This window comes from Tasmannia lanceolata, unplaced genomic scaffold (assembly GCF_043159265.1).
Source record: "Tasmannia lanceolata isolate RefF3 unplaced genomic scaffold, GAP_Taslan_0.1 ptg000006l, whole genome shotgun sequence".
Taxonomy (NCBI): Eukaryota; Viridiplantae; Streptophyta; class Magnoliopsida; order Canellales; family Winteraceae; genus Tasmannia; species Tasmannia lanceolata.
Window position 1 is genome coordinate 658,423 of NW_027518683.1, and position 27,903 is coordinate 686,325.

Consider the following 27,903-nt stretch of genomic DNA (forward strand, 5'->3'; position numbering starts at 1 on the left):
GGTGTGGGGGTGTGGAAATATCAATTCCATGCTCTTTTTATTTTTTAGAAGTAATTGATATTTCCACACCCCTTGCTATTAGACTCAACTCCCCCACGGGCCACAGGCTCACTTTTCAGCGTTTTTTTTTTATTTTTTTTAATAATTCATAGAGGTGGTTGTTCTCCCGTGCAAAAATCCGCCCCAGAATGGCTTTCCTACAAATTGCCTAGCAAATCCCGGTTAAGAGAGACAACTAATATTAATATTTTTCTCCGTTCCGACGTAAAACGGGGGCGTAAAACAAATTTTAGGGCCTTTGCAAATCAAGGCTCTGTTCCTTTCTACGTAGAAAAATTTTACGCCAAATTTCATTAAAGTAGGAGAGTAATTTTTGCAGCCGAAACATAGCGTTATATTTTACGGGCTCTTCTCTCTCTCCTCGCGACTCGCGACTCTCCACTCTCCACTCTCCACTCTTGCTCTTTCCAAAAGACCAAACCCTAACCCCATTATTTCTCTCTATCTCTCCCTTTGAAGCTATCTCTGTGATCGTTTCCCTCTCTTGATGGAGTTCTAGGGCAAAGAACGAAGGTAAGGTTTTTTTTTTTTCGTTTTTTAATAGATTTCCTTTGATTTTTTTTATTGATGAAGTTCTAGGGCTTTGATCTGTCTTCCCCTTGAATTGAATTTTGATTTTGCCTTTTGTTGCTCAATGGATTAGATTGTGACCAAACCCTAAAATTTTCTAGGGCTTTGATCTAGTTATTTCTATCAGGTGAATTCTGATTTCTATTCTCATGATTCTCTTCTTCTTTTTTTTCTTGATTTAATGTGAAACGGAATTAAGATTTGTGTTCTTCATGTTCAGTTTTTGTTAATTTTCTGCCATTTGAGAAAGAAATTGGAATTCTGGCTTTACTTCTTCATGTTCAGTTTTTATTCTTATGGGTGCATTTGGACCGCAGGAATCGGTATTGGTATCAAATTCTATTCCCACTCTAATTCTCTCCTTAAAGGTTCATTTGGATCGCCGAAATTGGAAATTGGTATCGGATTACTATATAGGTGATTCCGGCGTTTGGATTCATTTGCAAAATGGATTCAGAATCAGTATTTAACTCCCGTGGGGAATAAGGGAATATTGGGTGCGTATTGTTACCCGGGTGCGTTTGGATTGCCGGAATCAAGAATCGGTATGGACATCCCATTCCAATCCTATTCCAATTCCCCCTTCAAAGGGAATCTCAATTCCAATTCTAGTGTTTGGTTGAGCATAGGAAGTTAAGGACACTGAACACCATCATCTCTGTCACAAGGAACAATCCCTAATTCTCATGGATGTAAAAACTAAAATCAAATAAATCTTGTAGAAACAATATTATGCAAGATTTACCCCAAATGAAACAAATCTAATTGCTCCTAAAAATCAAAAGAATTTATTAATATTAGAAGAAATATTCACACCCAAATCAACTCACCCAGAAGAATAAAAGACTGAATTCCAAACACACATGATCAAACCCCTGATCAAACCCCTTTTTCCTCTTCCCAAACCAATGCTTCGGGGTTTCAACTTTGGGTAGGGTTTGAACTTCAATTGGGTTTCTCCTTCCATTGGGAGAGAAACTTTTGCTGAGAAAAAGTGAAAAAAAGGGTTTGAAGGTATGGAGTGCGACCCCGCTGCCGTTTGAAGGTATTTGAAGGTATGCATTATCTCTCTCTCTCTCTCTCTCTCTCTCTCTCTCTCTCTCTCTCTCTCTCTCCCCGTGTGTGTGTGTTTTTGGGCAGGAACCGATCTGCCCAGATTAGTTTCCCTCTTTCTCTCTCTGTTTTATTGTGTGTTCGGTCTCTCTCTCTCACTCTCCCTTCCTCTCTACAGATAACCAAAACCATGAATTTACAAATACCCTGTTTTTTGTATTGGCATATAAGGCTATAAGCATGAAATTTTTGATGGATAATCTTTGCTTTTTAATCGTTTTTTGGAGCAATTTTATGCCTAGATTTTTGGCATGATTTCAATGCTTGAAATATAAATTAATTGAATTTTGTTTTCAATGCTTTTAATCAATATACATTTAACATCCGCTTTAAAAAACTTGCTCTGTATTTGCTATGAGCTGCTTGCTTGTTTACGAATAAATATGCTTTGACATTCAGAAACATTAATTCTATAAATATCATATAAATTTTGGTGATTCTGCTTTTATAAATTAATTTCATTATCAGAACTAAGGATTCTTATGTTTGAATACTATTATATTATTGGAAGTAGTTGCTCTCAGTTTGTTTGTGTATGCTACATACGGCTTTGGAATTGACTGAGATTGAATACTTGATCGCTATCTAAAGTCACCAACACTTCTACTTGTTAAGTGTTTGATGAAAGTTGTGACTTAGCAATATCTTATGGAGCTCAACCACCTTCTATTCAAAGCTTGTGCTTGGAATTAGTAATTCAGAAGTCATGCTATTCCATTTTATCTTTGGTGTTGAATGTGAAAGTGCCTGCCAAAACAAGACGGACTTTAATTGTTGCTTATCAACAAGAAAAATGATATGGAGATCGAGAGTACCACCTGGTAGGGGACCTGCATGAGAAAATGCCATGTTCTTAAATAAAATTTTACTTTTTATGATTCCCTAAACTTAATTTAAATCTCACGTCACTTGTGATGATGTGGCGTCAATCAATTTGGTCGGTCCCCTTTTAGATCCTACTCTCGGTTTCTCTAGCATTACTCTATTAACAATTCTAGTAGACATTGTTTTTTCATTCATGGTAGACGTTTGGATACAAGGATTTTATAATCCAGGAATCGTAAAATCTATGCTTAAACTTGGATTTTTACGAGCTAAAACATGGACTGTACATTTCCAGGATTGTAAAATCCAGGTTTTAGCTTATAAAATCCAGGTCTTAGCTTGTAAATCCCAGGTTTTAGCTTGTAAAATTCATAAGCATCCCAAAATAAAGGGCATGTTTGGATCTAGTCATTTCGTTTTCTCAGAAAAAACTTTCCCCGAGAAACTAGTTTTCTTTGGTTTGGTTAATCCGAAATAATGTGGATTCCTCTTTTTTGGAAATAAACTTTCTTCAAAAACAAAGGATTTTAAAAAAACAAGGTAAGAGGTGTTATTTCTCTTTCCAAGGAAAGTAAAGCAAACACGATTAGACCTGGCAAACGGGCGGGTTGGGTTGGGTTACCCGCGGGTCATGCGGCTGCGGGTCAAACGGGTTGGGTAAAAAATGACCCGCATCCCTACGGGTCAGCATTTAGGTGACCCGCACCCACTGCGTGTGGGTTGGGTCAACCTGCGAGTAACTCGCAATTTTTTGCCAATGAGTATTTTTTTTTGGGTGGTGATAAATTCACCCCCTTCTATGTTTGAATTCACCTCCTAATTTTTAAAATGGAGAGTACAACCCATACCATAGGATGATCCTCCAAACCGTCCATTTGATGGGCCACAACGTAAATAAAAGTTTCCACAATGTGAGTCCCGCTTTAGATCGGAGGTTAGAATCATCCTCTGAAAATGTTTTTTGGGGCACAACCTATTTACATTGTGGCCCATCAAATGGACGGTTTGGATTATCCTATGGTTTGGGCTGTATCGTCCATTTTGAAAAATAGTGGGTGTATTCAATTTAATTCCACTATTCCAACCACTCAAAAAAGAAAGAAAGAAAGAAATAACGAATTGTACCAGCGGGTACACCCGATACAACCCTATTTTGGCTGGTTGGGTGACCTGCGGTTCAATTTTGACAGGTCACTCAAATGTCAACCAGTAATTTGCGGGTGAGTTGGGTCGACCTGCGGGCACGGGTCGATTTTGCCAGGTCTAGACACTATTTGCGTCGGCGTTATTTCGCTTCCAAGAGGGCCTTTGTTACTAACCTAAATCGGCTCGCAAAGGATTTGATCTTCTTGGAGGGAAGATCAACCTCTTGATCCACTTCTAGGGAAGGATCAATCCTCCTTTGTGCACATGACACACCTTTTGAAACTATTTCCTTCATTTCTCTAAGGAGGCTGCTTACAAGTTATTTAAAGAAAAAGCCATAATCTAAATAATCCTTATCTTTAAGACACCTAACCAAACTAAACAACCATAAAGCAAATCTAAAAATAAGAAATTTCTAAACTGATTTATTTCAGCTAAGTGGGGCCGGATAAGCACATAACAACCTTTCTTAATCAAAACTTAAAACGTCGGGAAACAAGTGTAGATCTCTCTCTCTCTCTCTCTTCCTCTCTCTTCCATGGCGACTGTGTTCTTTTTCAACACTAGCACCGAGATTTCTGATAGTGATCTGGGTTTTAGGATTTGGGCTTCGTCTCTGATGGGGGTTTTGTGTTAGGGCATCGAAGAAGACTGGTTGAATTTTAGGGTTTTGCTGTTGTATTTTGGGGGTTGAGAATAGATTGGTTTTAGAGATGCAGAGGTTTTTGATCTAGAGAAGGAAGATGAGACGTTTTAGATCTAATATTTTCTAACAAGGCATTTGAAGAAATCTGGAACTGATTTGAGTGCACCAACTGCTGCAACTACGCTAGAAAGAGAGCAGAAAAAAAGGTTTTGGTAGGGGTTCTTCATCTTATTCCTTATTCCTTATTTCTTCTTACGCTTCACTACCGCACCCACTATATTTTTTTTGTCGTCAAGTCAATGTCAATCTATATTGTTTTCATGTCCATGGAGCCCAACTCCATCTTCTTCAAGCAGCACATTGATTCCAGTTTAGTACTGTCCGAGCATGTTGGGTTGGACCGAACTGCCCCTTCTTCAAGCTCAGCATCTACTATCTTGCTCTGTTTTAAAGAAACGGGATGGGTGTAGGGCTGCAAATGAACTGACCCGGATCATTGGGGTCAGCTCATTTAAAGCTCGGCTCGGGCTCGTTCGTTTACTAAACGAGCCGAACCCGAGCCCAAAAATTAGGCTCATCAAATAAACGAGCTGAACTCAAGCTTTGTATAGTTCGGCTTGGACAAGCTCGTGAACTTTTTAGTCTCGGTTCATAAAGCCGAGCCGAGCCGAGCTTTAAAGCACAGATTATGTTAATAAAGTCGAGCCGAGCTTTAAAGCTATAATATGTTCGTTATAGCTTTAAAGCTCGGCTCGGCTTTATGAACATAATCCGAGCTCGGCTCGGCTTTATGAACCGAGACTAAAAAGTTCACGAGCTTGTCCAAGCCGAAGTATACAAAGCTTGAGTTCGGCTCGTTTATTTGACAAGCCTAATTTTTGGGCTCGGGTTCAGCTCGTTTAGTAAACAAACGAGCCCGAGCCGAGCTTTAAATGAGCTGAACCCAATGATCCGGCTCCGTTCATTTGCAGCCCTACACCCATCTCGTTTCTTTAAAACAAAGCAAGATAGTAGATGCTGAGCTTGAAGAAGGGCAGTTCGGTCCAACCCAACATGCTCGGACAATACCAAACTGGAATCAATGTGCTGCTTGAAGAAGATGGAGTTGGGCTCCATGGAGATGAAAACAATATAGATTGACATTGACTTAAAGACAAAAAAAAAGTGGGTGCGGTAGTGAGCGTAAGAAGAAATAAGGAATAAGATGAAGAACCCCTACCCAAACCTTTTTTTCTGCTCTCTTTCTAGTGTAGTTGCAGCAATTGGTGCACTCAAATCGGTTCCAGACTTCTTCAGACGCCTTGTTAGGAAATATTAGATCTAAAACATCTCATCTTCCTTCTTTAGATCAGAAATCTCTGCATCTCTAAAACCAATCTATTCTCAACCCCCAAAATACAACAGCAAAACCCTAAAATTCAATCAGTCTTCTTCGATGCCCTAACACAAAACCTCCATCAGAGACGAAACCCAAATCCTAAAACCTAGATCACTATCTGAAATCTCGGTGCTGGTGTTGAAAAAGAACACAGTCGCCATGGAAGAGAGAGGGAGAGATAGAGATCTACACTTGTTTCCCGATGTTTTCTAGGGTTTCTAAGTTTTGATTAAGAAAGGTTGTTACGTGCTTATCTGGCCCCACTTGGCTGAAATAAATCAGTTTAGATATTTCTTATTTTTAGATTTGCTTTATGGTTGTTTAGTTTGGTTAGGAGTCTTAGAGATAAGGATTATTTAGACTAGGGCTTTTTCTTTAAATAACTTGTACGTAGCCTCCTTAGAGAAATGAAGGAAATAGTTTCAGAAGGTGTGTCATGCACAGAGGAGGATTGATCCTTCCCTCGATGTGGATCAAGAGGTTGATCTTCCGTCCAAGAAGATCAAATCCTTTGCGAGCCGATTTGGGTTCGTAACAAAGGCCCTCTTGGAAGCGAAATAACATGACGCAAATCGTGTCTAGACCTGGCAAAATCGACCCGTGCTCACAGGTCGACCCAACCCACCCGCAAATATGGGTTGACATTTGAGCAACTTGTCAAAATTGACCCGCAGGTCACCCAACCCGCCAAAACAGGGGTTGTATTGGGTGTACCCGCTGGTACAATTCGTTATTATTATTTTTTGAGTGGCTGGAATAGTGGAATTAAATTGAATACACCCACTATTTTTCAAAATGGATGATACAGCCCACACCATAGGATAATCCAAACCGTCCATTTGACGGGCCACAATGTAAATATGTTGTGCCCCAAAAATCATTTTCATAGGATGATTCTAACCTCCGATCTAAAGCGGGACTCACATTATGGAAACTTTTATTTACGTTGTGGCCCATCAAATGGACGGTTTGGAGGATCATCCTATGGTATGGGTTGTACTCTCCATTTTAAAAATTAGGAGGTGAATTCAAACATAGAAGGGGGTGAATTTATCACCACCCAAAAAAAAATACTCATTGGCAAAAAATTGCGAGTTACTCGCAGGTTGACCCAACCCACACGCAGTGGGTGCGGGTCACCTAAATGCTGACCCGTAGGGATGCGGGTCATTTTTTACCCAACCCGTTTGACCCGCAGCCGCATGACCCGCGGGTAACCCAACCCAACCCGCCCGTTTGCCAGGTCTAATCGTGTTTGTTTTACTTTCCTTGGAAAGAGAAATAACACCTCTTACCTGGTTTTTTAAAGTCCTTGTTTTTTGAAGAAAGTTTATTTCCAGAAAAGAGGAATCCACATTATTTGGGATTAACCAAACCAAAGAAAACTAGTTTTTCGGGGAAAGTTTTTTTTTGAGAAAACGAAATGACTAGATCCAAACATGCCCTTTATTTTGGGATGCTCATGAATTTTACAAGCTAAAACCTGGGATTTACAAGCTAAGACCTGGATTTTATAAGCTAAAACCTGGATTTCACAATCCTGGAAATGTACAGTCCAGGTTTTAGCTCGTAAAAATCCAAGTTTAAGCTTGTAAAATCTAGGATTTTACGATTCCTGGATTATAAAATCCTTGTATCCAAACGTCTACCATGAATTAAAAAACAATGTTTACTAGAATTGTTAATAGAGTGATGCTAGAGAAACCGAGAGTAGGATCTAAAAGGGGACCGAACAAATTGATTGACGCCACATCATCACAATTCCCATATATATATATATATATATATATATATATATATATATATATATATATACGGGAATTGTTAGTGTCCAATTCAAAAGGGTTTTTGCGGCTGGTCTGTCACACATCAGACCAGCCACCTCGTTAATGAAGACAACAACTTTTGTCTCCATTCACGAGGTGGCTGGTCTGACGTGCAACAGACAGCCGCAAAAAGCCTTTCGCGATGGAGCTTAGCAAATCCCTATATGTGTGTGTGTGTGTATATATATATATATATATGAGGAAAGTGTTTCTAGTCCGGCCGACTAGAGATCATTCTCTAGTCCGCCACCCAAAAACACATGGGTCCCACATATTTGGGTGATGCAAAGCATTCATTTGATGGGCCCTGACATAGAGACGGTGTCCACAAGAAATTAGCTTCATAGGATCATCCCAACCCTATGATTTGTGGAGCTTAAAATGGACGGCTATAAACCGCCACAAATCTGTCCATTTTTTAACTCCACAAATCGAAGGGTTAAGAAGATCCTATGAAGCTGAATTTTTGTGGACATCCTATCTATGATGAGGCCTATCAAATGAATGCTTTAGATCACCCAAATATGTGGGACCCATGTGTTTTTGGGTGGCGGACTAGAGAATGATCTCTAGTCGGCCGGACTAGAAACACTTTTCTCTCTTTCTCTCTCTCTCTCTCTCTCTCTCTCTATATATATATATATATATATATATAAGAGAAAACGGTTTCTACACACGTGTAGACAAGTTATCTACACACTAGCTTAAAATACAGTGGAGGGCATATTGTTTGGGTGATCCAAACCATTCATTTGATTGGCCCTCAAATAGATAGGGTGTCCATAAAAAATCAGCTCCATAGGATCATCCCAACCCTACGATTTGTGGAGGTAAAATGGACGTGTATAAACCTTCACAAATTTGTCCATTTTTTGCCTCCACGGTTCGAAGGGTTAGGATGATCCTATGGAGCTGATTTTTTTGTGGACACCCTATCTATGTGAGGGCCAATCAAATGAATGGTTTGGATCACCCAAACAATGTGGGCCTCCACTGTATTTTAAGCTAGTGTGTAGATAACTTATCTACACATGTGTGTAGAAACCGTTCTCTCTCTCTCTCTCTCTCTCTCTCTCTCTCTATATATATATATATATATATATATATAAAGTAAACTGTTTGTGCGCTTAAGCGCATGAAAAATATGGTGCGCTGAAGGTTTGGTTTAAAGTGGGTACCACTAGCTAACGCAAGAAGAAAAACCCAAATCGCAGACGCGCTCGTTTTGTAAAAAGCAAGAAGAAAAACCCAAATCGCAGACTCTCGTGTTCATGCGCTCGTTTTGTTAAGAAATCCCAACCCTCTTACATTCCAAGATAGAATCTTCATCTGATTATTCATAGGTGACTACCCCCTCACGGGCCGAGGTTCTTCCTACCCCGCCCTTGCCTCTTGATTTATTGGTCGATGTCCTTTCATAGTTTACTGACGACTGAAATCGCACCATCTCCCTTGTCATTCTCTTTGAGGCCTCTAATCTCTACCCATCTGTGTATTTATCAAGAAAACTTGTGAAAACATATTTATCAAGTGTTCAACATAATTTTCGAGTTCAGTGTCAAAATATCACATCTAATACGGCTAAATATAGGAAACTAAAATTGGGTACATGAGGTATGTGCATGTTTTGTGATTACCGGGTCTCACTAAGGACATATGCATGGTAATCAAAGCATGTACATACGAAACAAAGAAGCAAGTAATCAAAGCAACCCATTGTTGATGAAACAAACAGAAATTTCAGCAACTAAGCAGAAATTCAGCTCCACGCACACAGAAAAAAAAACCGAAATTTAGCAAGCATTATGCTAGTATTCGACCATAAATCCATTCCCAATGAAACAAGCAGAGATTTCAACAAACAAGCAGAACTCACCAAACACATGAAAAAGGAGCAGAAATTCAACAAACAAAGAAAATAAAAGCAAAAATTTAGCAAACATTGTGATAGCCCAATAAGTAGGAATATTTTAATATCCGACGATTTCCAAACCCAAGCAAACTTAATATAATGGTTGGTATAGGAACAACATAGTTCCAAACAACATAAAACAACATAAAACTAAGTAAAACTATTTTCTCTCATACACAGAATCAGTAAACCTCTGATTTTTCCACAAAAAAACAGTAACCTCATATTATTTTTTACACACAAAACCCATACTTTTCCCTACATAGAAATCAGTAAACCCCTATATTTTCCCTCTTCTTCTAGGCATTTCATCAAACGGATTGTGGGCATTCCACAAATAAATTTCCTGAAACAAGAAAAAAACACAAAAAAACACAGTCAAGGAAGAAAATGAAACAAGACAGAAAACCGTGATTTTATCCCTCTTCTTCTAGGCATTTTATGAAACAGATTGTGGGCATTTCACAAATCATGATTGAGCTATTTTTTTCACACATTGAAAATCCCATTTTTTTCACAAATCAGAAAACCCCAATTTTTTCACAAAGAAAAGCCCAATTTTTTCACACAGGAAAACACCATAAACAATTAAACTGCCCACATAATAAACCAGAAACTATATTTAGAAGCCCTTATCTAGGGGTTTTCTGTGGGTAACGAACCCCAAAACAGTAAACCTCTGATTTTCCCACACAAAACAGAAACCTCCTATTTTTCAAACACACAAAACCCCTATTTTTTTCCCCTACAAAGAAATCAGCAAACCCCTAGTTTTTTCAAAACGAAACTTGGGTTTTTCTTCTTGCTGTGATTGCTAGAGAATAAAAAAAAAAAAAAAACTCACCTCGATCGATGCTCCGTAGCCGTGGGGGAGAAGAGAAGAGAAGAGAGGCGATTTGGGTTTTTTAGAAATCGGAGATTTCAAACCCGGAGATTACAAATCGGAGATGGTCCGTAGCCGCGTCGGAGATTTCTGTGGAAAACTCAAATTGATTTGGGTTTTCAAACCCTAGAAAGCAGAGAAGAGCTACTTAGAGAGAGAGAGAGAGATACTTAGAGAGTCTGCGATTTGGGTTTTTTACAGAACGAGCGCATGAACACGAGAGGCATCGATTTGGGTTTTTCTTCTTGCAAAATTGATCGTGTTTGCACTTCGGATATCAAAATTGATTTGGGTTTTCAAACCCTAGAAAGCAGAGAAGAGATACTTAGAGAGAGAGAGACAGAGAGTCTGCGATTTGGGTTTCTCTGTGCGATTTGGGTTTCTTACAAAACGAGCGCATGAGCACGAGAGGCATCGACCCTACAAAGCAGAGAAGAGATACATAGAGAGAGAGAGAGAGAGAGAGAGAGAGAGAGAGAGAGAGAGAGAGAGAGAGAGAGAGAGAGAGTCTGCGATTTGGGTTTCTTAACAAAACGAGCGCATGAACACGAGAGTCTGCGATTTGGGTTTTTCTTCTTGCTTTTTACAAAACGAGCGCGTCTGCGATTTGGGTTTTTCTTCTTGCGTTAGCTAGTGGGACCCACTTGAAACCAAACCTTCAGCGCACCATATTTTTCATGCGCTTAAGCGCACAAACAGTTTACTCACACACACACATATATATATATATATATATATATATATATATATTACTTAATGGTATTTATTTGATGTGTTTACTAAACGAGTTGAACCCGAACCCAACCAAGCTCTAGCCTGGCTCGGCTCGGCTCGTTAATAGCTTGGCTTGGGTTGTTCGTTTACTAAACGAGCCGAGCTCGAGCTTTATTGAATTTTGGCGAGCCGAACACGAGCCCGTAGTATAAAGCTCGTCACGAACACGAGCCGATGCTCAAACTAAGCGAGCCGAGCCTAAACACACCAATGTTCGGCTCGGCTTGGCTCATTTGCAGCCCTAGATGGGTGCTTATATAAGTTATATTTATGGGAAAGAAAGGGAAGGGGATCAAATGCTTTTTACTTTAGGTTATATATGATCAGACATGTTTAATTATCTTAAATAAATAAAATGCAGGATAGGACCTTGCTTCTATGGAAAATCAGTGAGTATTTGTGAGCAGAATCTCGAGCTCCTGTACTTGATCGGAAAATTAGCATTAATGGGAGATATAACCTTGCATGTGTGTGCTGTTTTTTAGTGTTCAGATCATGCAAGATGTTTTTGAGCCATTTTTTATTCCTATACCAACCATTATATTAAGTTTGCTTGGGTTTGGAAATCGTCGGATATTAAAATATTCCTACTTATTGGGCTATCACAATGTTTGCTAAATTTTTGCTTTTATTTTCTTTGTTTGTTGAATTTCTGCTCCTTTTTCATGTGTTTGGTGAGTTCTGCTTGTTTGTTGAAATCTCTGCTTGTTTCATTGGGAATGGATTTATGGTCGAATACTAGCATAATGCTTGCTAAATTTCGGTTTTTTTTTCTGTGTGCGTGGAGCTGAATTTCTGCTTGGTTGCTGAAATTTCTCTTTGTTTCATCAACAATGGGCTGCTTTGATTACTTGCTTCTTTGTTTCGTATGTACATGCTTTGATTACCATGCATATGTCCTTAGTGAGACCCGGTAATCACAAAACATGCACATACCTCATGTACCCAATTTTAGTTTCCTATATTTAGCCGTATTAGATGTGATATTTTGACATTGAACTCGAAAATTATGTTGAACACTTGATAAATATGTTTTCACAAGTTTTCTTGATAAATACACAGATGGGTAGAGATTGGAGGCCTCAAAGAGAATGACAAGGGAGATGGTGCGATTTCAGTCGTCAGTAAACTATGAAAGGACATCGACCAATAAATCAAGAGGCAAGGGCGGGGTAGGAAGAACCTCGGCCCGTGAGGGGGTAGTCACCTATGAATAATCAGATGAAGATTCTATCTTGGAATGTAAGAGGGTTGGGATTTCTTGAGAAAAAGGCACAAGTAAAGCAGCTCATGTTAAAACATAAACCGGATGTCCTATGTATTCAGGAAATGAAGATGGAGGGCAATGATAAAAGGGTGTGGGTGGGTATGGGTGTTGTGGTGTGTGTGTGGTGGGGGGGGGAGGGATTCGAGTTGGGAGTTTCTAACTATTGATGCAATAGGAGTGTCTGGAGGTGTTCTTGTCACTTGGGATTCGACGGCCTTTGAGATGATAGAAAATTTTAGCGGGAGGTTCACATTGTCCGTTATAGTCAAGAAGGTACCTGATCATTCTCTTTGGACTTTCATAGGTGTATATGTGCAATTTCTGAGCGCGGATCGTAGGTTTCTATGGGAATGAGTCAGTCGAAGTTAGAAGGAAGTGGTCTAACCCGTAGTGCATTGGAGGGGACTTGAATGAGATTAGATTGGTCGAGGAAAGAGGGTTGCAGTGGAATTTCTTGGTATATGCGGGCCTTCTCCAATTTCATTAGTAGCAATGAGCTCATTTAGCTTCCTTTATGAGTGGGTCTTGCATGGAACTCTAGCTGTAGTAGGATTAATTGATTCCTGTCATCGGTGGCTGGATCTCCTCCCCAATTTTCATCAATCAGCTTTGCCCCACTCGGTGTCTGATCACTGTCTGATTCTACTTGATCCCAGACTTGAGTCATGGGGTCATATCCCATTCTGGTTCAAATTGGCATGGTTGGAGGAACCCAAGATGGAGGAGAGGCTAGGTGGATGATGGAACGAATATTCATACTCGGGTCCAACAGATGTGGTGAGTAGGCATAAACTCTGATTCGTCAAGAAAACGCTGAAGGAGTGTAATCAAGAAAAGCATAGAAAGAGGGGGCGTGGGTGTGGGGGGGGGGGGGGGGGGGTGTTCAAAAGAAAGGGATGTTTGCTTGATAGAATCAAGGAAATCTTCGGGCAGACTAGGATGGCCTAGCCAACTTGGAGGAGGTAGAAGAAATAGGGTCCCTAGAGGAGAAGCAAAAGCGATTGGCATTACAAGAAGCGATGGTCTAGAGGCGAACTTGCATGGGATAGCTAGTGCGAGAAGGCGTGGGAATCACATAAGTGTTCTATAGGTCAACGGCGCTCTATCAGAGGATAAAGAAGAGATTGCGTCATTCCATAAGGACCTATATTCTTCTGAAAGGGTGATGCATCCCAAACTGGATGGCGTGTTGTTTAATTTGTTGGAGGAAAGGGAGAGTATATCCTTGGAAAAAAAACATTCGAGGAAGAAGAGGTAATGTAGGGGCTCTTTGCATTGGGTAGAGATTGAGCTCTAGGGTCGGATGGTTTATGTCTAACAGTTTTGCAAAGTTGTTGGGGCTACGTTAAAGAGGATGTCTACAACTTCTTCAAAGAGTTCTGTGCAGGAATGGTGCAATTTCCTATGCAGGAATGGAACTTGATTAGGGAACTGAGGCAACCTTCATAGTTTTGATTCCAAACGTGAAAGGAGCGCATAGTAGAGTTACCAAGGTCTTGGCAGAACGTTTGAAGGGGGTTCTTATGATTCTCTCAAGCAACCAGTCCACTTTTATTGGGGAGAGACAAATCCTTGTCCGTGTCTTGATAGCCACCGAGGTAGTTGATTATTATTTAAAGTTTGCAAGTTAGATATGGAAAGCGTATATGATTGGCGTGGAGGGATTCAAAGATGTGTATCCTCAGCTTGGTTCTCATACCTGGTGAACGTCTCTCCAAAAGGATTCTTCAAATCTTCTAGAGGCTCTAGGGAGGGAGACCTCTCACCATTCTTATTTGTGATTGTGGTGGGGACGATGAGTAAAATGATTGGCAAAGGAAGATCGTTGGCGGGCTAAATGAAGGTTTTAGTATTGGAAATCTAAGGTTGGAGTTTTCCCGTATGTAGTTTGTCGATGATACGTTGGTATTTAGCGTACCCAAGATAGAAAATGTGTTAGAGCTAAAGGCAATCCTCCGTTGCTACGAGGATTGCCTTTAACTAAAGGTCAAAGATCTAATACCCTGGGTATTAGAATCTTGGGTATTAAGGATTGCCTTTAAGAATCCTGGGTATTAATACCCCTAATGAAGAGTTTGAAGGGTTGGCAGGGATTTTGGGATGTAGCGTGGACAAGTTACCAACCTCATATCTGGTTTTGCCACTGGTCGTGGGAAGGCCGTAAAAGAGAGTGGAATCGTATGGTAGAGAGGGTGGAGAAGAGATTGGACACTTGGAAGAGAAATTTGGTTTCTCTGGGAGGAAGAATCACTCTTATTAAGGTGGTGGGAGGAAGAATCACTCTTATTAAGGTGGTGCTCGCCAACAATCCAATCTATCAAATCTTTGTTTTAGAAGGAATTTCTTTGATAGAGAGTTGGATAGGGTGCCGGTACAGATTCAAAAAAAAAGTGCCAAAAAGGAAAAAAGCATTGACTCCCCTCCCATATCTTGCATCTATAGTCTTTTTGCCCTGGTGGATCTCTCTCTCATTTAATAAAAGTCGGGAACCTTGGGTTACTCATTGGTGGAATACCAGGCAATCCAAAACTTTTTTGAATGATATTCAAGGAAGCAGGTGCAAAAGATCAACTGTATGGAGTTTCTACAATTGTTATTGTATGCATTACCATACCGGGAATCAATCAAAAATGAGTGGACGGTTAGGAACATCAAGGTACACAAAGGATTCGTCATGGAAATAATGTAAGGTATAAAAAACCAAAGGGATATTTTTGCATAAAAGGAATCATAATGAGCTGGAGTCCTCATGGGTCTTTAGCGTCAAGTCTTTCTATCATCAGATTGTATCTAGTCGTAATCTAGCCCTGCCCCTCATATCATCAGATCATTCCTCCACGACCTCGGGTATGTAGGGGTGCAACTTGGGTCGGGCTCAACCCGAACCCGACGTATTTGTTAGATATGGAGATTAGGATAATAGAGGAAGAAGAAGAGGAATGGAGAGGATGGAGAGTCTCCACTAGAGAGCTCCCATGTAATATGATGTATATGTAGGCCCAACTAGGGCAACATGATACAAAGACCATAATACCCCACACATACAGGTAATGACCAAACTACCCTACAACACTCCTCAACACTCCCCTCAAGCTGGAGTGTATATACTATAGAACTCCAGCTTGTTACGGAGAAAAATACAACAACAACAACCATAGAACTCCAGCTTGTTACAAAGAGGGTTGTGACAATTTTGCCTTGTTTATTTATTTATTTATTTATTTTTTGTCTGTTGCGGTTCTGCCTCGTTTAAGAAAGCCTTGTTTAAGAAAGAATTTCCTGTATACAGTTGTTTCAATTTCTGCCGCCTATTTATTTCCTGTATACAGTTGTTTCAATTTCTCCCTTCTGTATCCATGTAATGATATCTCTGAGATTTTTTTTAAGGAAAAGAGAAGGGGATTTCGAGTAGAAATGGAGATCACCCAATACATCTCCCAAGAATCAGACCTCCATGTCTCCTGCCCTAGAGGTGGACCCATTTACGATCCCGATCTGGTCGGTTTACTCACCAGCATTCGCGAATTTCGGCCCTCTGTAGTCAAGGAACTGCAGGTGTTTTTCTCTTAAATTCATTTTGCCCTCTTTTCATTTCTTTTGTCCTTAATCGCAATGATCATTCCTTCTATTCAACGAACATTACAGATTTCTAGTTTTACCTTATTATGCTTTGGAACATCTAATTCGATGATATGCTTATGGTTTTACTCTTTTCTTTTATTTTTCCCCTTGTTTTGACTCAGAGTTTGGAAGCAGAATTGTGTGTCAACTCAACGATAGCATTCGAAGGTGATATTTTGTAAGTTATTTATTTCCACTAATTTGTTATCTTCGTCTTGTTTTGTGTGTTTTGTTTTGATATTTTGATCTTTAATCATCGCTTGATAATGTTTGAATTAACTTTACTTTTTTATTTTTTCTCATAATTACTGTGGGGGTGAATAAATTTATGGTGGTCTTTACATTCTTTGTTTGGAATCTGCTTGTGTATGTTTGCAACTGAATTTTGACTTGTTCATAGGGTAGACGAGCTTAAAGTTTTTACCGAAGAGGAACTGGTAGACAAAGCTCTTAAAGAAGCATTTGAGGTATCATTATTTACACTTGCTATACGAAGATCGACTAGAGCTATATTTTGTTTCTGAGCATCTTTCATGACTGACTGCAGGATGCCGTGCCCATGGAAAGTTCATCACAGCTTTCAGAACATCACTGTAACGAAATGTGGGTAAATTGTGAAGATGTCATTATTATTATTTTTACCATGTATAATTATTGTATTCTCTGTCTGATGTTCGTTTATGTCGTAAATTTATCTTGTGTTTATTTATTGAGGAAATCTTAAGTTCCATTACAGGTTTGTCACAATATTCTATTCCGTTTCTTTTCAGTCCGATCGTCACATAGAAGTTAAAAAAACAAAAGGAACCGGTGTACACACAACCAGATAGCTATTGACCCTCATATATGTAGATACATTACTCGTTACTAGCCGTTCCTGATCCAAATTGGCTACTTATTCCACTCTATTAAATGAAAATTTCTGTATTTAATAATTTTTAAAGACTGGTTAGGGGTAAAACTCCATATGGGCTATCTAATCGGGAGAACTACTCACAGTCATCACCTCTCTGTTTAACTAATATTCAGTTCAGAATATGATCTGCAATGACTGTCAGTTGCAGTCAGTTTAGTTCTAAACTGACCTGTAACCGAGAATTGCAGTTAGATTTGTTCTAGCTCGAATAGGTTTTGAAACTAACTTTATTGATCTGGATTGAATAGAGACCAGTGACTTTCGTTAGTACATAGCTCAAACAGACAGCTGAAAAGTTCGATCAGTTCTGAGCCAATTTGGAACAGAATTATGACATAGCGACAGTCCTAATCCATTTTAAAAACTACTTGTTAAATCTTGTTTCTGATGTTTATTCCTGGAAATTCAGTTTTGATTGCAGTAAGTCAGAGAGTCTTGTTTCAAGTCAAGTATTATTAACGGTAATTTTCAGATTTGACTTCCAAGCTTTTGTTGTGAACTGGTTGGAATTCCTAGTTTTACAAATTGATGTTCATTACTGAAAATTAGCTCCTTTTTAGATCATATTTCTTTGAACCACGAGCTACCTACGTGTTTCTTGACCTCTATCTTGGCTTCTGAGGTACTTCTCGAGCATCCAATACCTCAAAACACCAGAGACATGACATAGAAGAGATCCATCTATGTTAGGAAACTAATAGGGTCCGGGGGTAAGAGAATATAAGGTAGAATGAGAAAGGTTCAAGGGGTAGAGAATATATGGTAGACACCTGAAAGTAAAGGAAATGAGATCCACATTTGGGGACTAACCTGGCAGGCTTAGTGCCTTGATCGTGCGCTACAAGTAACGGCAGAGAGATAAAAGAGAGAAAGCTAGAGTGAGGGAAAGAAGGGTTGATCTCAGCCAAGAAAATGAGAGATGAATGAATAAATGATCAAGATAAAGAAAAGATAAGATCAAGAAAAGAAAAGGATATTAAGATCTAAGAAAGATCATGATCAAGAAAAAAGTGAAAGAAGATCAAAGGAGGGAAAGAAAAGGTAGATAAGAGGCATGATTTATAAACCCAACTGGGAATGGTGAAGTGGAAAGGGGAGAAGAATGAATGATGTAAGGGAGGAAAATGGGGAGAAGTTGTAATAGAGGGGAGGTGAAAGGGAGAGAAGAGAAGGGATAAGAAGTCAACCTAAGGAAAGGTTGATTGGAGAGGGAGGGAGGGAGCAGAGAAGAGAAAGTAGGGAAGAGATGAGATGTAGTTTCTTTTTGTTTTCCAAAGTTAGCCAACTTTTAGGTGGCTGTTCAGGGTATTTTTATGAATGCATTGAGTTATATCAAGAAAGATCAAGATCAGGTGGAGAAAGGAAGATTATGATTAAGAAAAATAAAATTCAATAAAGATCAAGAAAAGAAAGGATATCTCCAAGAAAGATCTAGATCAAGATAAGGGGGAAAGGGGATCAATGGTGATAAAGAAAATGAGGAAAATTGGCATGGTTTATAAACTCAATCGGGAAGGGTGAAGTGGAATGGGGAGAAAAATGAATGTAGGATGTAAGAAGGGAGAAAAGGGTGAGGAGTAATAGAGGAGGGAGGTGAAAGGGAGAGAAGAGAAGGGGGGAGAAGTCGACCTAAGGGAAGATCAATTGGAGAGAGGGAGAGAAAAGAAAGGACGGAAGAAATGAGATGGAATTTCTTTACGTTTTCTGAAGTTAGCCCTTTTTAGGTGGGTGTTTAGGGTATTTATATGGAGGGATTGAGTTATTTAAGTGGTGGGACCCTATATTTGACCAACAGGTTAAAAGAAAAGGCATTAAAAGGTCTAAAATTATGTAAAAGATGAGTTTAAAAGGATAAGTGGGCCATGGAAAAAGGGGTTAGGTGGGTCATAGGCTGACATACTATTAAAAAAAGGCTAAGATGATGACTGGACGGGATCACATCCCAAAGTCGCAAGTTTTGGAGGAGTTTCACTCTTAGTTGGAAATTCTTAACCTTCCTTGTCATAGGAAGATTTTATTTTAATAATTACGAAGTCCTCAATCTAGTATTCCTTTTCCAAGTGTCGAGAGTTAGGCTAGTTTTTATTTTTTGATAGTCTAAATAAACTCCCAAAAGCACTAGACAACACCTAGTCGTTGGGATAAGATTGTATCCCTAATTAATAGGAAAAATCCCACAGAAGGTGAGTAGCCTCAATGTTTATGGAATTCTATATATTTATAGGCCTATGGCCTTATTTGGATGGTATGTTGAAATGGAAAAAAAGACTCTTGCTTGCTATTTGTAGTCATGTATCTGATGTCTATTGGTCTTAGTGTGATGCTGTGATCCCCTTTGGTGTGACGCTATTGGTAGCCTTATTTGCGATGCCTTTGGCGAGTTAGTAGTGTGATGCCCTAACATATTCGATTCTTGTTAATTGTTCAATCTTTCTTCCTCATCCTTCGCTTTCCCTGCACTTTGATCATTGTTTCTGCTTCTTAGTTTTAGTTCCTACGGCTTTTATTCTCGTGTGCAATTATATTGCGACCAATCCCATTCAAGAAATCCTAGTTGTTGATCTAACAGACAGATTTTGTTCAGACTTAGGGTTTTCCTCTGCTCCCTAATTGGCATCTCATACTGAAGTTTTGATGCAACCTAGCTCTGATACCAATTTGGTGCAAACCTCGTGATTGCATGTTGGCCTATTATTGCCTACAATTAGCTTTAAACCCTCAAGAAATCCTTATCAATTGGTTGTTCTACAACGGCTTCATATCAGAGGTACATATCCAAACCCTTCTATAGATCTGTCCTACACTAGAAATTATTTTACAAATTAAGGTTATATCATGCCAATTTTTTCTTAGGTTTGATCTTCCACTACATTAAATGCATATGCTAGTTGCCGTTATTACGTTTTATCAATATTTAAAGGTTTTTTTGCCTTATTTCTCCATGTTAACGACCTTTTCACTTATATTTTTTATGTTTCATTATTATGTTTTTTATAAAACATTTTGGGTTCATATTCAAGCTGATTATAAGAGGGCGAGCCTTGGCGCAATGGTAAGGTTGCTTCATTGTTGGTTGTCATGGGTTCGAGTAACGGAAACATCCTCTCTACAAAGCAGGGGTAAGGCTGTGTACATCTAGCCCTCCCTAGACCCCGCAATGGCAGGAGCCTCGTGCACTGGGCCGCCCCTTTTTTTATTCAAGCTGATTATACTATCTTAGACTTAATATTTTCATAGAAGAATTTTTCATACACGTATCTAGTGATTATATCCTAATATTCATTTGACTCTAAGTACCACTAATATTTCATGAGCAACTTGGCCTGAAATTAACTTATTGTATTGGATTTGTGTCATGATTTCTTTGCAGGAGGACGGATATTCGTAGAATCTCAAACAATGAGATTGCTTGTTTCGAAAGTTCAGGAAAAGAAACCAGCACTTTTGAGTCATGTGAATCCTCAAGCCCCTCTGTTGTTGAAGCGTGTAATGAAGACTGTTCGAGGAAAATGGGTAAGCGTGGTTCAAAAACGGGAAAGAAAAGGGGGAGAGTCTTTGACAGAGATATTCGTGCCACAGAACTTGAAGTATGCGTTTTTGTTGTTTTTTTTATTTGTCCCATTCCCTTTTTACCAATGCTGAAAATTCATATCAAAAGAGTAATAGGTTCATTAGTTGTTGTTGATCTCACTTTTTTTTAATAGGGATTTGCTAGCGTCCATTGCAGAAGGCATTTTGCGGATGGGTTGTTGCATGTGGAAGCAGCCACAAAGGCTCACTTTTCAACAGAATTTGTGTTTATGCATGATGTGGCTGCTCTCACATGCAAAGGCCCATCCTCGAAATGCCTTCTGCGATGGACACTAGCAAATCTCTTTTTAATAAGTTAAAGGCTATTACAACATTTAATTCACAGGCAATTTCTACTTTACTATGAGCTCATTCTATTGTTGTAGAATCTTTATGTTGATATTAGTTATTCTAATTTTAATGTAGAAATTGTCTGCTCACCTTTTTTATGGATAGTGGTACTCTACGCTTTATTGAAGTTGAGGATCTTTGGGAATTGTAACGAACATCATTGTTAAAACAAATTTAGATGTGAAAAAAATGTGGATTTTTTCCTCATCATTCTTAAATTACAAACATTTTTTGAATAGAACACGCTTACTTCATTTATTCATTAAAAGGCCATTTAAGAAAAATCTAAACACAAAGACCCCCTATAACCTGTTCATGCTCTCTAAAATTTCCATTTCACTTCCCCTCTTTAGTCGCTCTAGTTCCCCCTCTACCCCGAGCCTTACTAGCGGTCATCACTACTTGCCATCGTGGCCAAGCCATTGTAGAAGATGACAAGCCACTTGTCACGGGAAAACAGTTCAGGACACAACCGGTATTAAAATCCAAACTTACCTCGTCTCGTTGCGTCTTTAGAAGTCGTCATTTACAGCACCTTTGGTTGCCACTGGTGGTTGAGGGGGTTGGTTGGCCAAACTCTATAGGGAGAGTTGGCCCTGTGACCTGTTGACTCCTCCCCCGATAGGCCCAGCAGGTGTGGGCAGGAGCCTTGGCGGTTTGCTCATGGGTTGTAAGAGGACTTGCTTGTGCATCTGACGCACACAGCAGGAAATCATACTTCAACTCGTAGGCGTGCCCTAAGGGAGCTTTGGGTGCGGACTGCGAGCTATCCACAGGGATGCTCCAGTTTCTTTGGTCGAGGATGGAGGCCAAAGACAGTGCATGTTGGGTTGGGTTCCCACATGCATTGCGCGCACGGACCGGTGCAAGGGACTAGCTATACTGTTTGCCTCCTGCACCGCAGTACGTCTTGTGGGCAGGCCAATCTCTGGGCCTTCCATGAGTTCGTGCCGGGGCGACTTTGGTGGCCCTCACGAGGTGTACACTTTGCGGATTAGTCCACGGGGCATCTTGCTCCTTAGATGACCAAGCCCCAGCGCTTGGCAGATTGGTGCGTGGCATCGTCATGCCTTGTACTCGATGGACCGGGCCCCAAGGCCTTATGTTCGATGTGCTCGTGATGCAGGCTGATCATGAGTGTGGATATCTAGAAGCGCATGTCAAGATCTGAGCCAAGTAGCCTGTTGAACAACTTAGAGTTTGTGTGCACATTCGAAGCATCAAGGGGTGTTGGCGTGTATGGCCTTTAAAGCCTTGCACGATTGAAGGCTTGCCCTAGCATTTGTGCATGTTGGGGCGCCGCACGGGTTATTCCGCTGCTCAAACATTTGGCCCGTGACACACTGCTTGATGGGTCTCTTACTCTCTCATGTCTTTTCACTTGCCCTTGTCCCTCGGTTTCTCCAGATCAAAACCTTGTTGATATCCATCATTTGAGAATCATGGCTTACTTCAGAGTTGGTGGCAACGTTTAGCATATCGCTCAATGGGTCTATCCTTTCTTTTCCCTTTCCTGTCTTCCTCTGTACCTTTTTTCCTCCCTACCTTTGCCTCGTAGCCTTGTCGGCGTCCTCCCGGGTTTGCACCACTAAGGATGGGGCATTAAGAGTTGCTGACAAATGCATTCCCTATTCTCCTCTTGTACTTATGTTTTTTGTTTCTTTGCTATTTCTCCTATTGTACAATTTACCATTACCATGATGTAGAAACTTACTTTTATTCGTGTGTGTGTGTGTGTGTGTGTGTGTGTGTGTGTGTGTGTGTGTGTGTCTATTGGTAATTTGTGTATTGTTCGTTTCTTCAGAATCTCTACTTTTTCCTGCTATATATGCACAAGTGGATATATTGTGGATTGTTCATTTATTCAGAGTCTTTGAGATTTTCCTGCCATATCTGCTCAAGTGTAAGTGCATATATGAATGTGATATCATTGTATTCAGAATCATAATTCTTGGTTTACTAGGCCTTGTGCTTGAAGTAGTAGGATTTGAAGTAGTAGGATTTTTTATTTTTGTTTCTGTGTTTTAATATTTGTGCCGTGTACCCATGGTCAGAGTAGTTATATTACAAAAGTGAAAGAGCTTGCAGAAGTCAAGAAAAAACAAGACGAAGACAAAGCAGCTGCCAGATTACATTCATTCAAGTACGTAGTTTGACATCTTTATGCAAATCAGGCATGCCATATTCCTGTTGTTGTTCTTTTGTACATTGATGTGTCTCATTTTGATGCAGTGGTAGTGCCATGATCATTGAGCACCCAATTTCAGCCTCTGATAAAATTGAAAGGTTGAAATCCCTAAGGTTCATAACTTCTGCAATGAAGGTCTGTATGGCAACTTGCAGTTTCAAAATATTGTTTATACTATTATTTTCAAAATATGGCAACTTGATCATTGAGCACCCAATTTCAGCCTCTGATAAAATTGAAAGGTTGAAATCCCTAAGGTTCATAACTTCTGCAATGAAGGTCTCTATGGCAAGTTGCTGTTTCAAAATATTGTTTATACTATCATTTTCTCAAAATATATCATGTAATTCTGGTGCATGTTGTCCCTGATTTGGCTAATTTCTGTTAGCAATGGTCAGTTCGTTTTTTATTTCAGCTTATGGTGATTCCTATATCTTTTATTTTTTGATAGGTATGATTCCTATATTCAATGGGCCTATGATAATCTTAGTTTGATGTTACGTATTCATTCTGTGTTTTAGCTTTTTATTTCTAGTCAATGTGTTTTGATTTTGACACCATCCTCACTGTTAGAATTCATGAAGCTAATTCAATTGTATGCTGATGATAGATTGCCTCATATGATTGTGAGACCCTACTTTTGCCATCTGTTGTTCATATTGATTGGCTTTCATAGATAGGAGATAACTTTATTATGTTCTCTAAAGTTCGAAGAACAATTTTGTATGGGGTTCCTGATTGTGAACATACAAAATCACTTCCACAGATTCTGCATTTCCTGGAATGGTCTCGGAAACAGCATCACGTTTGCGAACTCATATATTTGAAGTTCTTCACATCTTTAAAGAATTTTTTTTGAATGGTAGCAAACTTTCATTCAAGAGAAAGGGAGGACCGAGATGGTCAACCCCAAGAAAATACAATAGCATTGTAAGTACAAATAAAGCAAATGACAGCAGAAACAATAAAAAAGATAGAGATCAAGGAGGGAGGAAGTCAAACATCTCAAGCCCTTATCAATCCCCGCTCTAGCTAGGCTATCCGCCGCGCTATTGGCTGATCTTCTAACATGATTGAAAACAATCGAAGACCCGACCACACGATCTTGGTTTTCATCGAAAAACTGCGCGAATCTCTAAGGAGGTACACATGAACCTCTAAGCCATCGGATGACATTGATGGAGTCTCCCTCCACTACCACCCTGTCCGTGCTCTCCTTGTCCAAGCAAACCTCCGCCTCGCTTGCATCTGCAAACTCCAATAGGCCCTACAAAAGCCCATAAGACTACTTCCCCATCATCTCTAAGAACTCCATCGATACCCGCATGACCCGGGTTTCCCATGCTAGACCCATCAGCGTTGAGCTTTAATAAGCCTTGGGAGGTGGGTTTCCCAATTTTGCACTATCACATGTCGCTGCGCCAAACTGAAGCAGATCTCCCTCCCTCCATTCCATAGGTCTAAGGCCGAAAAAAAACTTGAAAGAGTGGAGAGTTTTCACCCAAGCAACTGTGAGGGCAATAACTTTCACAAATAAGAAGGAAGATGATTTTGCAACACCTTCAAAGATTCTGTCATTACGTTCTTTCCAAAGCATCCACAAAGTGGCTAAGAGACAAACATTTCATAGAATCTTGCCTTTTTTCTTCCAAGGACCTAACGAGCAACCTTCTAAAAGACTAGGAATCATAGAGGGGAACACCCAACACATTTCAAATCTGCATAGCATGCTACTCCATACCTCCTCGGCATATCTGCAATGTAAAAAGATATTGTCGACCGATTCCCCGCCGTGATACATAGAGCAGAATGATCTACTATCAAGATCTCCTGCTTTTGCAGGAAGCCAATCGTTTGAATCCGTCTGAGCATCACGGCCATATCAAAGGTACAAACTCTGGGTGGCGCCTGGACCGTCCAAACTCTAGCTGCTTTGGAGAGCACATGACAAGGCACAAGTTGATTGTAAAAGGATTTGACAGTGAAGACCCCTGTAGAATCCCAGATCCAAACCCTTTTATCCGCTCCTGACTGCTTGATGTGAAATCGATCTAGCACCTATGGAGCTGATTTTTTGGGCACACCTATCTATATGAGGGCCTACCAAATGAATGCTGTGGATCATCCAAACAATGTGGCCCCCCCTCTGTTTGTGAGCTCTGCTCAGATAAGCTTATCTGAGCAGCTGCTCACAAACCATTTCCTCCATATATATATAACTGATAAGATATAACTTATTAAATATCATCGGAGTGATTACATAGATGAAGTAGTCGCTGGTCTCTGTAGCTAAGTCAGTAAGACATGTATTGATTCAGGACATCAGATTATGGGAAATCATGAAAATTAAGATGCTCTGTGCTGCGCATTTACTTTTAGTTTCCATCTAGACTAAGTGCAATTTAAAATTTTGAACTAAATATGTTATAAAAAAGATGTAAAAAAAAAAAAAAAAGTGCAATTTATTTTTGAATGCAATAATAGATGCAGCTGTTTTAAAGGTTGAAATTCCTACCTGCTGATGTTTTTATGGTCTACTTTTATGCCTTGCACAGGTGAAGTCATCAAGTACAAGTGAATATGTGCCAGTTAGTTATCCTGAAGTTGTTCTCACCATTGAGATTTACCATAACATAAAAGTCCATAAAAAGGTATGGATATATTTCCTGGAATTACATTTTTTTTAGTCAATAAAGATTTACATATTCTAAGTAACACAATCAATTCGTTCTGGTTGTTGCTTATCCATGTTACAAATAAAGATAAATTCTAAAGTGGTAGTTAATGATTTAGGCGTGCTACTATTTTTTTAGGTAGCCTAAATAGGCCCTTTAAGTTAACTATTTTTGTTATGAATGTTTGGTTTGATTTATCTATTCATCAGATTATTAGCAGTCCCCTATCTTAGCTCTGTTTATCTTTTTTTGTTCCCACTGATGGTTTATGCGATTGCTTGTAGACCCAAGAATTCCTAGTCTTAGGAAGGCAGCTCCTCACTGATTTGAGGGATAATATTTATTGCTTGACCGATCATCTGATGCAAAAAGCAGAGCAGCATGATCCTTCTGGATATTTCCTCATTGAAGTAAAGCCATTACTTATCTACTTATTCTTTATTTTTATATTGTTTTGACATCTATTCACAGAGCTAATAAAATGCATGTATACTTTTCGGCAGGATGTGTTCTACAATGATTTGAGGGATCCCTCTGCTATAGATTATAGTGAACCTATATTCGACTGGCTTAGAAATCACAAGGACGAGGCGCTTGACAGATGGGAGTGTGTTATATCTGGCGAATTACAAAAGATGCGAAAATCCTTATTAGGGGGCGAATCAATCTCCCACCTGCCTGACTTCAAAGCCATTGACATGCATAAAACTCGCTTCTGCGACTTGCGGTTTCGACTGGGTTCTGGGTACCTCTACTGTCACCAGGTACATGGTTTCTTGCAAGGACCAATTTTAATGTTCCGGGTCATCTCATACTTTTCATTTAGTATGCTACATGTTCACTTGTGTCGGTGCCGGCATGGTTGGTGCAAACTTCACTTCTTAAATTCAGTATCACTCAGCTCTCTTGCTGTGAACTCCAGAGCATGAATTTCTCTCCCGGGTTATCACTTTTTCCCCTCTGTTATCATGCTTGCCCATATTATTCTGAATTATGATGACCATGATAAGGTGGTGTCCCAACCTGCACTCACCTGAGATGCCAAAATTATCTTGATCGGTCGGTCAGTGGAGCTTGTTTTTGCCTCCACCCCGAAATTATTCTGATGGTAACTCCATCAATCTTTATCAAATCGTACTGCCAGACAGTAACAAAGATTCTAGTGCTAGTAATGTATCACTGGTTCACACCCTGTAATTCCTTTCATCTTGATCACATCCTGCTTGTCAGTACACAGCAACAAAGATTCATAGCCCATTGTTGAATATTATATACTAGTAAATTTCTCAGTTTCCTTGACCAGGCAATGGACCCATATTTCTTAGTTTCTCCTGAATTTTTGTATTGTTCTTACCTATCATGGGTTGACTGTGGTGCAGGGAGACTGCAAGCATATTATCGTGATACGGGACATGAGGTTGATTCACCCTGACGATGTACAGAACGGGGCGGCCTACCCTATCCGCACGTTTCAGCGTCGACCTCATTGTTGGAAATGTTCAATCTGCAAGATCTATAGAGCAACCAAGGTGACGGTCAATGATAAGTGGGCACAGGAGAATCCTTCATATTTCTGTGATAATTGCTACTTCCTTCTTCACTATGCAGAAGACGGCTCCCTGCTTTATAATGAATTCACGGTGTATGATTATCATCTTGACTAATATCCGGCGTTACCCCTTCCATTACATGGTATAAGAGAGAATGAAGATGAGAAATGGTATTCCGACCACCATTTCATAGGGAGAACACACTATTATTTTCCTTCAGTAAAGAGTGGTTTACACTGTTTCAAGGCAGTGAGACAGTAGAGAATAAACATACACAGAAGGGAGACCGAGGGATATATCTCAGGTGTAGCTGTGTTTACTTTTCCTTTGAGAAGAATTTCTGTCATGGAGATGAAGCATGTCCACCGATGACTTGCAACTGGTGAATGGTGACGAGAGACGGATGGATTTAGTCTTTGTTGATTTGATTCATTTATTTGATTTTTTTTTTGTTAGATGTTTCATATCAAAATACCGATGAAGGGTATTTTCATGCTATGGTAAAATATACTCAAGTATTGAACTATTTTGACAGATATTGGATTCCATTCAATTAATTAATGGCTGTCTGCCCCACTCAGTTCAAGCAAGCAAGCTCTCAAATGAGACACTACAATGAACTTGCACCATCT

General features: G+C 39.7%; 1 protein-coding gene across 5 annotated transcripts; it reads left to right on the forward strand.

Moving 5' to 3' along the window:
- The first annotated feature begins 349 nt into the window (after positions 1–349).
- On the forward strand, positions 350–27,861 carry SRD2 (snRNA activating complex family protein). Of its 5 annotated transcripts, none has more exons than XM_077381373.1 (12): positions 350–573; positions 15,788–15,955; positions 16,144–16,189; positions 16,427–16,488; positions 16,569–16,624; positions 20,308–20,524; positions 22,913–23,001; positions 23,091–23,181; positions 25,602–25,697; positions 26,006–26,131; positions 26,225–26,485; positions 27,101–27,861. In XM_077381373.1, the coding sequence occupies exons 2-12, from the start codon at positions 15,815–15,817 to the stop codon at positions 27,383–27,385; spliced, it is 1,470 nt and encodes a 489-aa protein (XP_077237488.1). In that variant the 5' UTR covers positions 350–573; positions 15,788–15,814; the 3' UTR covers positions 27,386–27,861. The 5 variants fall into 5 exon arrangements, with proteins under 5 accessions (XP_077237488.1, XP_077237487.1, XP_077237485.1 ...); XM_077381372.1 differs by having other exon boundaries at positions 355–578; positions 16,144–16,199; positions 16,422–16,488; XM_077381370.1 differs by having other exon boundaries at positions 357–573; positions 16,144–16,199; positions 16,422–16,488.
- The last annotated feature ends 42 nt before the right edge of the window (positions 27,862–27,903 follow it).